The sequence below is a fragment of the Cajanus cajan genome, chromosome 4 (genome assembly GCF_000230855.2).
Source record: "Cajanus cajan strain Asha chromosome 4, NIPB_CcT2T_4, whole genome shotgun sequence".
Lineage (NCBI taxonomy): Eukaryota > Viridiplantae > Streptophyta > Magnoliopsida > Fabales > Fabaceae > Cajanus > Cajanus cajan.
In genome coordinates this window covers 45,285,808-45,298,545 of record NC_138520.1, presented here as the reverse complement: position 1 = coordinate 45,298,545, position 12,738 = coordinate 45,285,808, and the positions used below count along the sequence as shown (strand labels likewise).

General features: G+C 41.8%; 1 protein-coding gene across 1 annotated transcript; it reads left to right on the top strand.

The window, feature by feature from the left end:
- Positions 1 to 9,028: 9,028 nt before the first annotated feature.
- Positions 9,029 to 10,096, top strand: LOC109792598 (uncharacterized). The gene has a single exon (XM_020352017.2). It carries the CDS (start codon positions 9,029 to 9,031, stop codon positions 10,094 to 10,096), a length of 1,068 nt encoding a protein of 355 aa, XP_020207606.2.
- Positions 10,097 to 12,738: the final 2,642 nt, after the last annotated feature.

Sequence of the window (12,738 nt, the reverse complement as noted above, 5' to 3'; positions counted from 1 at the left end):
ATTGATAAAATGATTGATTGTGAAATTTGTTGATATGTTAGTTTGTTGTTTACTTATAGTATAATTGTTAACTTTTCTGGTGATCAGAAAAGTAATGGCAGGAGGTAGGAACGATCGTGCAATCGCTGATGCTTTACAAGCGATGGCTCAAGCTCTTGGTAATATGAACCAACAACCAGAGATAGATTGGTTAGAGAGATTCCAACGAAATAATCCGCCAAGCTTCCGTGGGGGTTATAATCCTGATGGAGCTGCTGAATGGATTTTTGAAGTGGAAAAGATATTCCAAGCTATGGGATGTCCTTTGATACAGAAGGTGACTTTGGCTGCCTTCATGCTTTCTGGAGAGGCTGGCATCTGGTGGCAAGGTGCTCTGCAAAGAATGATAGCTGCAGGTACCCTAGTGAACTGGGAGAATTTCAAGCAGCTATTCTTGGAGAAATACTTTCCTCGAGATGTAAGACATAAGAAACAGGTGGAATTCCTTGAATTGAAGCAAGGAGAAGATTCTGTGGCTGATTATGTGACTAAGTTTGAAGACTTGGTTAGATTCTGCCCTATGTATGATGGTGTGGGCAATGAGGAGGAAAAATGTGTAAAGTTTGTGAGTGGTCTTCGACCGGAGATTAAACAAGTTTTCAATTATCAAGGGATCACTCACTATCACGAATTGGTAAACAAGTGCAGAGTATACGATGAGGATAACTGTGCTAGGGTAACTCATTATAAGAGTGGAGGACCCATGAGGAATAATAAGTTTGGGTCATCTAGTAAGGGTAAACCTTTCACCAAGTTTGCCAGGAATTCGGGTTCTAAAGTGAATAATCAAGATTATATGCAACAAAGAAGCCAAGCTCCAACGGCTAGCCAAGCTTCAAGAGGGAAAAGTGTGGGTTCTGTTTCACACAACAATTGCTTCAAATGTGGGCATCCAGGTCATAGGGCAGTTGAGTGTCAGACGCAAAGAGTTATAACATGTTTCAAATGTCTAGCGAAGGGACACAAAGCTAGTGAATGCCCCCAAAATAGGAAAGAAACAACAGATGTTGCCGGGAGCACTAGCAAACCTCGAGCGACAGGAAGGGTGTTTGCCTTGAGTGGTGCTGAAGCTTCACAATCCAAAGACTTAATCCAGGGTATGTGTTTCATTAATGGAACTCCTCTAATTGTTTTATATGACTCTGGTGCGACTCACTCTTTTATATCACATGCGTGTCTGTCCAAATTAAAATTACCTGTTTCTTCCTTGTCTTTTGAATTAATAGTGGAGACACCAACTAGTGGTTTAGTGTCTACTTCTGATGTATGTTTAAAGTGTCCTTTGATTATTGATGGTAGAGATTTCATGGTTGACTTAATTTGTTTGCCTTTAAGTCAGCTAGATGTTATTCTGGGTATGGACTGGTTATCTTCCAATCATGTCCTTTTGAATTGTGCTGATAAATCTATTGTCTTTGGTGAGCCTGTTGAAAAAGTGAGTAAGGATTATTTGAATGCCAATCAAGTTAAGGTATCTTTACAAGAGGATTCCCAAGTGTACATGTTGTTAGCTTCTTTGAATTCTGAGAGTAATGTTTTGGTGAATGAACTGCCTGTTGTGTGTGACTTTTCGGATGTCTTCTCTGATGATATGTCTAGCTTACCACCTAGAAGAGAAGTAGAATTTTACATAGACTTAGTACCAGGTTCAGGACCTATTTCTATTGCACCTTATAGGATGTCACCCGTAGAGTTAGTGGAGCTTAAGAAACAAATAGAAGACTTGTTGGAGAAGGGGTTTGTGAGGCCTAGTGTATCACCTTGGGGAGCACCCGTACTATTAGTTAAGAAAAAGGATGGTAGTATGAGATTGTGTGTAGATTATCGCCAGTTGAACAAGGTGACCATTAAGAATAAATATCCATTGCCTAGGATAGATGATCTTATGGACCAGTTGGTGGGTGCTTGTGTATTTAGTAAAATTGATCTTAGATCGGGGTACCATCAGATTAGGGTTAAGAGTGAGGATGTACCTAAGACAGCATTTAGGACTCGTTATGGACACTATGAGTATCTAGTAATGCCTTTTGGTGTGACAAATGCTCCTGCAATTTTTATGGATTACATGAACCGAATTTTTCATCCGTATTTGGATAAATTTGTAGTTGTCTTCATAGATGACATACTAGTTTATTCCAAGACTAAAGAGGAGCATAATGAACACTTAAAGGTAGTACTTCAAACTCTTAGGGAGAGAAAACTTTATGCCAAGTTGTCTAAGTTTGACTTTTGGCTAGAGGAGGTGAGTTTCTTAGGACATGTGATTTCAAGTGGAGGTATAGCAGTAGATCCATCTAAAGTTGAGGCGGTGCTTAAATGGGAGACACCTAAGTCAGTTAGTGAGATTAGGAGTTTCCTTGGATTGGCTGGATACTATAGAAGATTCATTGAGGGATTCTCTAAGTTAGCATTACCCTTGACAAGTTTAACTAGGAAAGGAGTTGTGTTTGTATGGGATAGTAAATGTGAGAATAGTTTCCGAACCCTTAAGGAGAAGTTGACTAGTGCACCTGTTTTAGTGTTGCCTGACCTTAGTAAGACCTTCGTGGTTTATTGTGATGCTTCTAAGATGGGTTTGGGTGGAGTGTTAATGCAGGAGGGAAAGGTCGTATCTTATGCATCTAGGCAATTGAAAATGCATGAGAAGAATTACCCCACCCATGATCTTGAATTAGCAGCTGTGGTATTCACACTTAAGATTTGGAGACATTATTTGTATGGTTCAAAATTTGAGGTGTTTAGTGATCATAAGAGTCTTAGGTATTTATTTGACCAAAAGGAATTAAATATGAGGCAAAGGAGATGGTTAGAGTTCCTTAAGGACTATGATTTTGATCTTAGTTATCATCCGGGTAAAGCTAATGTGGTGGCTGATGCATTGAGTAGGAAATATTTGCATTTGTCTTCTCTTATGATTAGGGAGATAGACCTTTTGGCTCAATTTAGAGACTTGAGTTTGACTTGTGAGGTGACCCCTAGTAGTGTGAGACTAGGTATGACTCAGGTAACTAGTGAGTTGTTGAGGGAAATTGGAGAAGCACAGTTAATGGATTCATTTCTAGTGGCTAGACGTGATGCTATAGGACAATGTATTGGAGGAGAATTTACCTTGGGTGTAGATGGAGTGTTAAGATTTAAAGACCGAGTGTGCGTTCCAAGTGACCCTACACTTAGACGTTTGATCCTAGAGGAAGGTCATAGGAGCAAGCTTAGTTTTCACCCTGGAGCAACTAAGATGTATCAAGACCTTAGGAAGATATTTTGGTGGCCTAGGATGAAGAAAGATATAGCTGAATTTGTAAGTGCCTGTTTAGTGTGTCAGAAGGCTAAGATAGAACATCAGAAACCTTCAGGACTACTTCAGCCTTTGAGTATACCCGAGTGGAAGTGGGATAGCATTTCTATGGATTTTGTAGTTGCTTTTCCTAGAACTAGGATGGGGCATGATTCCATTTGGGTTATAGTTGATAGGTTGACTAAGAGTGCACATTTCTTACCTATTAACATTAGGTATTCTCTAGAGAGATTGGCTGGACTGTATATTGATGAGATTGTGAGATTGCATGGGATACCATCTAGTATTGTGTCAGACAGAGATCCTAGATTCACCTCTAGGTTTTGGGGGAGCCTACAACAAGCTTTGGGGACCCAACTTAGACTTAGTTCAGCTTACCACCCTTAAACTGATGGTCAGACTGAGAGGACTATTCAATCTTTAGAGGATTTGCTTAGAGCCTGTGTGTTGGACCAAGGGGGTAGTTGGGATAGTCTTTTACCTTTGATAGAGTTTACCTATAATAATAGTTACCACTCTAGTATAGGTATGGCACCTTATGAAGCCTTGTATGGTAGGAGATGTAGGACCCCTTTGTGTTGGTGCGAGCCTGGTGATAATGTTATCTTAGGACCTGAGATTGTGCAACAAACCACTGATAAGGTTAGATTGATACAAGAGAGGATGAGGACAGCTCAGAATAGACAGAAAAGTTATGCTGACAGAAGAAGGAAGGACTTGGAATTTCAAGAAGGTGACCATGTGTTCTTGAAAGTCACTCCGTGGACTGGGGTTGGCAGGGCATTGAAATCCAGAAAACTTACTCCTCGATTTATTGGTCCTTTCCGAATTCTAAAAAGGGTCGGTAGTGTTGCCTACCAAATTGCTTTGCCTCCTAATCTGTCAAATCTCCATGATGTCTTCCACATTTCCCAACTTCGGAAATACATCCATGATCCTTCGCATGTGATTGAGTCGGATCATCTTGAGGTTAAGGAGAACCTAACTGTGGAAGCTACCCCGGTGAGAGTCGAGGATCGAATGGTGAAACAACTTAGGGGTAAGGAAATTCCTTTGGTGAAAGTTATTTGGGGAGGAGCTACACCTGAAAGTGCTACTTGGGAGCTAGAGGAGAAGATGAAAGTGTCATATCCATTTTTATTTGCTTCAGGTAATTTCGATGACGAAATTTCTTAAAGGAGGGGAGAATTGTAACACCCCATTTTTCTTATTTCGATTTTATTTTATTTTAAGGGTATTTTGGTAATTTTATAAAGGTGATATGGGTGATTTAGTAGCTTGGAACGGGCTGTTACGAAATTGGAACGGGCCGTTCCAAACTACCAAAAAGCATGTGATTTAGTAGCTCGGAACGGGCCGTTCCGGAATTGGAACGGGCCGTTCCAAACTACCAAGTTGTGTGTGAGTTAATAGCCTAGAACGGGCCTGGAACGGGGCGTTCCAAAATTATGGCCGTTGGGGGTAATTAATGCACATCAGAACGGGCCGTTCTGGTTTTGGAACGGGCCGTTCTGGATGTGATTTTTAGCCACGTTTTAATGGTCCGGAACGGGCCGTTCCGGATTTGGAACGGGCCGTTCCGGCGTAAAAAGCCTATAAATAGAGCTGTTTGCCACTCCCAAAAAGCACACCTCTCATTTCTGATTTCTTTTCTTCTGCTTTCTCTCTTCTTTCCTCTACTTTCTGCTTCAGACCGAGGGTAACCCAACGAGGGAGATCAACCAGATCTAGTCTAGATTCAGCTTCTACATATCCAGGCACGGGGGAAAAGGGGATTATTTATATGTGGAGTTGCATGAGGGAATTGGGTAGAAGAAGAGCCCTTAGGATTATGAGTAATTTTACAATTATTTCTGTTTGAAGAATTATTGGCATTATTTGATTTTGTATATATTTAGGACAATAAATATATAATTGGTTTGTAAAAATGATGCTCTAGGAGAGAGAACGAAATTATAGAAAAGTGCCTGTAGGGTAGGTTTTGGAAAAATTGGATTATTCCTGTTTGAGGAATTAATTATATCATTAGATTCAGTATGTGTTGAGGATTATAAATATGCTAATAATTTGTAAAAATGATGCTCTAGGAGAGAGAATGAAATTATAGAAAAGTGCCTGTAGGTTAGGTTTTGGAAAAATTGGATTATTTCTGTTTGAGGAATTAATTATACCATTAGATTCGGTACGTGTTGAGGATTATAAATATGCGAATAATTTGTAAGAATGATGATCTGTGAGAGAGAACGAAATTGTAGAAAAGTGCCTGTGAACTAGGTTTTGGAACAATTAGGGGTTTTACTGTGCTGAAATTATATTAAATTACTAATTCTATTAATTATTTTATTAATGTTCTTGTTATATTATTTTATAAGAATTGATGATCGAGATATGAATTGCTTGAGGGATTTGTAAACCCTTATTTTGTTAGACTTATCTGTTGAGTATGTGATATGAACTTGTGTATGTTATATGGAATTGTGATATGAGATGAGATGTTGTATGGAAATGATTAAGAATATGATTGCGATGTGTTTCCTCACACTAATGACTAGGGATGGCACGACCCCTGGGTAAGTGGTGCTACAGGGAGGGCGTGACCCTAGCATGGTGTGGGATGAGTAAGACAGTTAACACACATCACTTATGTTGATTATGGCAGCCCTGGCATAGGGTTAATTGCAAGAGATTGTGTGGATTGTGATGTGATTGTGGTTCCTCACATCAATGACTAGGGATGGCATGGCCCCTGGGTAAGTGATGCTACAGGGAGGGCGTGAGCCTGACATGGTGTGGGATGAGTGAAGCAATTAACCTGTATCACTTATGTCAGTTGTAGCGTGGTCTTGACATAGTGTTAATTGTAAGATTTATGTGGATTGTGATGGATTGATGTAATTGTGAATTGAGATATGAAGATGAGAAATGATTGATTAATTATGATATATATATATATATATATATATATATATATATGAATGCTGATAAATATTTTATTAAGCAAACGAGTTTTGATAAGATTACATTTGTGGTGTGTTTGTATGTACTTTACATATGATTGTTTTCTTTTCTCACCGTACGATTTGTGGATGTTTTAGGTGAGAAAGATCTAGCTTCGAGTGGCATCTAGAATGCCAACAGTGGAATTGTGGGATGCTCTGATAGTGTGACATCGGGGAAAGGATTTTTAGAATATAGGTTTTATATGGATTTGGAATTGTAAATGTTATTTTTGAAAATAATTTGAAAACTATTGCATTTCATTTTTATTATTATTGATGGATAATTTTGAAGATTCTCATGTGAACCCTTTTACCGAAATTGAAAAATTTATTTATAAGTTTCTATTACTACAAAATATATGTTGGGGTAGTAAGGGTGTCACAAAGATGCCTACCCACTGCCTAACATCGACCAATTGGTCGACGGGGCGGCTGGACACAAGCTGCTGACTTTCCTGGATGCCTATTCCGGATATAACCAAATCCGGATGCACCCGCAAGATGAAGAGAAAACAGCCTTCATCACTAAATCGGATAATTACTATTATTAGGTAATGCCTTTCGGTTTAAAGAATGCTGGGGCCACTTATCAACGGTTGATGGATAAGACCTTCAAGTACCAGATCAGCAAAAATCTGGAAGTATATGTGGATGACATGGTCGTCAAGTCAAACGATCTTGGCACTCATATAGACGACCTCGCTGAAGTCTTCCAACAACTTCGAAATCACAACATGAGGCTAAATCCTGAGAAATGCATTTTTGCCATAATCAGGGGTAAATTTCTGGGCTTCATGTTGTCGGCCAGAGGCATCAAAGCTAATCCGGACAAGTGCCAGGCAGTCATTGGAATGACGAGTCTGCACAACATCAAGTGATGGAAATCTAATCCCCAAGGATCCATTTGGAAGAGGTAAGACCAAGAAAGGTGAAGGTTGATCCAAGGAGGCTCACCCATGAAGACCATTGGGCCTTTAACTAGGTCCATGGTTAGGAAGCTAGAGGAGACTTCTATAGAGGAGGTGCTTCTTAGACCTTTGCTCCTCATGAGCATTGATTATGATTCCTCTTATTAGTCTCTTGAGCTTCCATTGTACATACATTGTATAGTTTGATTTCTTGTACCTAGTATATAGTAGATACTTGTATAGGTGTATTTTTGCCTTTGTATTTGTGAGGCACTTTATTTCCTTTTTAGTAGCTATTGTATATTGTTTCTAGGGTAGGTTACTTGGGCACTTTGACTCCATTTAACCTAACCTAGAAATACATTCTTTTCTTATTTTTCTAGTAGTAGGATTGGGAGTGGCATTAGCAAGCTAGAGAGTGCCATTAGCAAGCTAGAGAGTGTTACTAGCAATTTAGCCAAAAGGTGGTCCTAGGCTAAAATTTACATATTGGACTCATTTTACTTCTAATTTTTCATAGATTTGATTTAGCTAGGTTCCATTCACATTGGATGAACCTAACTAAACCAAATTATCAATTTCAAAACCGGTTGGAGTAAATTAAGTCCAAAGAGCCGCCCACCTAGAGGTGTTCACACTTGTGTTCACACTTGGCCAAATAGCTTGGTTCTTCTCAAGCTTGGAAGCTTGAAGCACAAGCTTCTCCTTAGCTAGCTTACCAAGCAAGCTAAGTGAGGAGCTTGCTCTCCAAGCCTCTAGACCATGGGTGGTTAGCTAGACCTTACCATGGTTCCTAGTGAACCATAGTTAAGACTAGCTTACTCTCCAAGCTTCCTACTCCTATATTTTCGTTTTTCCCTCTTTGTAAAACACTTTTGGATGTATTGAGATTTCATTTCTGAAATATTGTTCAGATTTCTCTCTTCTAAAAGTCCCTAAACCTCTTTGATATTCATCCAATTCTCTTATCCCTTCACTAGAAGAGTGTGGCGAGAATTGAAGAGGCTTATCTCTTCATCAAGGAGTGGCGCCTCTTGGGAGAGTTTCTCCACCAACCGTGGTGGTCTTAAGGCCTCCTCCTCCATAGGAGACCTTAACCAAGCATAGGAAGAATCAAGGAGTTCAAGATCTAGGGAGGAGCTTGAAGGAAACTCAACATCAATCCGGGTTTCTCAACAAGTTTTCCATCATCAAGGAAGTACAAAAATTGGCCAGACGGCTAACTTCGCTCTCTCGGTTCCTTCCCTGCCTTGCTGAAGTAGCGAAGCCCATTATCGGACTGCTAAAAAAGAAAGTAAGTTCGATTAGTCGACAAAGTGTGAAAAAGCTTTTTAAACGCTCAAGCAACGACTCGGCTCACCTCCGGTCCTTTCTAAACTCGATCCTAATCTAAACATGGTGGTATATCTATGTGTTTTAAATGAAGCAATTAGTGCTGTCTTAGTGCAAGAAAAGATTCACAAAAACCGGTATACTTTGTCATTCGGATGCTTCAGGAATCCGAAGGGAGATATCAACTTTTAGAGAAGGTGGCACTCGGTTTGGTTCACACCGCTTGATGTCTCCGACAGTACTTCCATAGCCATCGGGTTGCAGTGCGTACTGATTGCCGAGTCACCAAAGTCTTGAGAAAGCCTGAATTAGCATGATGCATGGTGGCTTGGTCGATCGAACTATCCGAGTTTGACATATCATGCGAGCCGAGAGGCCCGGTCAAGTCACAATGCCTCGTTGATTTCATAAATGAGTTGCAACTGATAGGACACTTTGAGAGTGACCTATGGACGATGTGTGTTGATGGCTCGTCTAACAAGCAAGGCAGCAGAGCTGGAATACTCCTCGAAGGACCCACGAGTCTCGCGCTCGAACAATCTCTTCATTTTGCGTTTAAAGCATCGAATAATCAAGCTGAATACGAGGTGATACTGACAAGGTTAAGGCTAGCAAGAGAAGTAAGTGTTCAAAAATTGGTATGCTGGACTGACTCAAAGGTCGTCTCGAAACAGGTAAATGGTAACTTCCAAGTCAAAGATGCCTACTTGTTAAGGTATTATCATACTTTTCGAGACATGTGTCAAAACTTTGATGAAGTAACGGTGAAGCACACACCTCGTGAGAATAATGAAAGGGCTGATCAGTTGGCACGATTGGCTACTAGCAACCAAAAATCCAGGAAACTCAGAACTACCCTTCATTTTGAGCTTTCCACCCCGAGCATCGATAACACCGAGTGTCTAGAAGTTGCCGAAAAAACAACAACGTGGATGAACGAAATCTTACGCTTCATCACTGAAGGCACGGAACTAGCATGCCCTTCAACGGCCAAGAAGCTGCGAACCCAAGCTGCAAGATACTCAGTGGTGAGTGGTGAGCTCTACAAGAGAGGCTTCTCATCTCCGTTACTTAAGTGTGTCAACTCGGAACAAGCTGATTATGTCTTAAGGGAAATCCATGAAGGAATTTGCGGTTCTCATTCGGGTGGAAGGACTTTAGCAGCCAAAGTGCTAAGAGCTGGCTATTATTGGCCAACCCTCAAATTTGATTGCATGGAGTTTGTCAAACGATGCATCCAATGTCAGAAACATGGCAACCTAATTCATTCATCGACCGAACAACTGCATAACATCAACTCGCCTTGGCCATTTGCCCTATGGGGAATGGACATACTTGGACCGTTTCCCATTGCTAAGGGTCAATGCAAATTCTTGCTGGTAGCAATTGATTACTTCACAAAGTGGATCAAGGTCGAGCCACTTGCCACAATCACAACGAGGAACGTTCAGAAGTTCATATGGAAGAATATCATCACACACTTCGGCATTCCTCATGCGATAGTAACGGACAACGGTCTATAATTTGCAGACCAGAAGCAAAACAAGTTCATACAAGACCTGGGAATCAGACACTGATTCACATTGGTTCAACACCCACAAGCCAATGGACATGCCGAAGCCGCAAATAAGGTGATCCTGTCGAAACTGAAAAAACGATTAGGAGATGCCAAAAGAGCCTGGGCCGAAGAGTTGTTGGAAGTACGAAATGGACGCCATGATCCCGGTCGAGGTACGAGAACCTTCTTTTCACCGATTACATTTCGATGAAGCCTCCAACGACATGTCGCTTAGAGCAGAAGTCGATATGGTTGACGAAGTGCACAATAGGGCTTAGATCATTGCCGAAGCCTGCAAGCAGAGAATGACTCGGAGGTTTAATTCCAATATCATCAAGAGAAACTTCAAAGAAGGAGATTTGGTATGGAGAGCGCAAAGATTGGTCAGGAAGAACCCAAGGGAAGGTAAGTTGGCAGCTAATTGGGATGGACCGTTTAGAATTTGGCAGAGCCTGAGAAATGGAGCATACAAGCTAGAGGAACTATCGGGTAAAGCCATCCCTCGAACATGGAATTTAACACACCTGAAGACTTATTATAGTTGAATGTTGAGGACCTTTTCTATTGTATATGTAATGATGTATATACACGAAGATGCACTCTTTTCCTTGATCGATCTTTTTTCCCCTTATAAAAATGTGAAAAGGGGTTTCGGCCGACAAGGTTTTTAACGAGGCATCATTTAATGACAATCCACTTTCGCTCAACAATCTTGTTCTTAATCAATTGCTTAAGAATGAATATATAAGGCTTCCCTCCCGAGTGACCCACTCGGCCAAGGATGTGCCTTCGACATTCACTCAACAAGGTTTCCCTCCCGAGTAACCCGCTCGACCAAGGACATGCTTTCAGATTTTTTCACTCAAGGTTTCCCTCCCGAGCAACCCGCTCGGCCAAGGATGCACCTTTCAGATTTTTCCACTCAAGGTTTCCCTCCCAAGCAACCTGCTCGGCCAATGATGCACCTTTCAAATTTTTTTTCACTTAAGGTTTCCCTCCTGAGCAACCCGCTCGGCCAAGGATGCACCTTTCAGATTTTATCACTCAAGGTTTCCCTCCCGAGCAACCCGCTCGGCCGAGGAGGTACCTTCGGAATTCACTCACAAGGCTTCCTTGTCGAGTAACCCCACTCGGCCAAAGATGTGCCTTCAGTTTTCGCTCAAAAGGCTTCCCTGCCGAGTGACCCCTCTCAGCAAAGGTATACATTCGGTTTTCGCTCAAAAGGCTTCCCTGCCAAATGATCCCTCTCAGCAAAGGTATACCTTCGGTTTTCACTCAAAAGGCTATTGCCGAGTGACCCCTCTCAGCAAAGGTATACCTTCAGTTTTTGCTCAAAAGGCTATTGCCGAGTGACCCCTCTCAGCAAAGGTATACCTTCAGTTTTTGCTCAAAAGGCTTCCCTGCTGAGTGACCCCTCTCAACAAAGGTATACCTTCAATTTTCGCTCAAAAGGCTTCCCTGCCGAGTGACCTTTCTCAGCAAAGGCGTACCTTCAGTTTTCGCACAAAAGGTTTCCTCCCTGAGTGACCCCACTTGGCCGAGGAGGTACCTTTGGAATTCACTCACAAGGCTTCCTTGCCGAGTAACCACACTCGACCAAGGATGTACCTTCGATTTTTTCTCAAAAGGCTAACCCTCGATTCACTCGCTCGGCCAAGATCCTGCCTTCGGTTTTCTCAAAAAGACTACCCTGCCGAGTCACTTTCTCGGTCAAGGTTACGCCGTCGGTCCAAAAAAAATGCAGTTAAGTGTTATATTTATAGTCTGAAGTCTCAACACATTCAATTCGGCAAAATGATTCTTTCATTTCAAAATAAAAGGCTCTATCGACCCCTATTACATTCGACAAACAAAGGCCCTTATCGGCAAACAAAAACTTGACCAAAGCAAAAAGAACCTAACCTACCCTAAGAGCCTTCATCGGCCCAAACATACAAATGACAGCCTAGTCCTTAGGGTTCTCGGCATCGTTCTCCTGATTGTTGGCATCCTCCTGATCAGGATTTTGCTCTTCTTGCTCGTCTTCGGCTTCCACATCAGTGGCAACCTGATATCTTCCTCCAGCTCGGGGGCAGCGCTCAACTCATCAACATCGGGGTTTTCCTTCTCCGGCATGTCCCTGAACGACATGAAGGACCCTTGGTTAAAGTCTTGGCCCATGTCGAATTCAAAATCCTCCCGGAATCGGCCAAATTACTTTGCTTTCCGAATGACATGTCAGAACCCGGTTTCATGTTGAGTAACAATACGCTCTTTTGCTTGTTCTTTAAGCCAATCAAGCTCGACCTTGGCCTCTTCCAATCGACGTTGCTCCTCGTTGGACGCCTTCTGAAGATCCAGCCGAAGAGTGTCATTCTCATGCCTTATTGTATCTAATTCAGCAGCGAGCTCTCGGTTCTTTGCCATTAAGTCCTCTTTCTTCGAAAGGGCTTTGGCAGTAGCCTTGTCGGCCTCCTCAACCCCCTGCTTCAAACGCATCAGCTTGCCAACTGGTTCCATAACAAGGTGATGAGAAAACGCCAACGAGCGTGCTTGCACCTCACAAAAATACTTCCATTTGGATACCGTATCCAACCGATCCTGGAACTCCTGACCAAGGTCCGACAC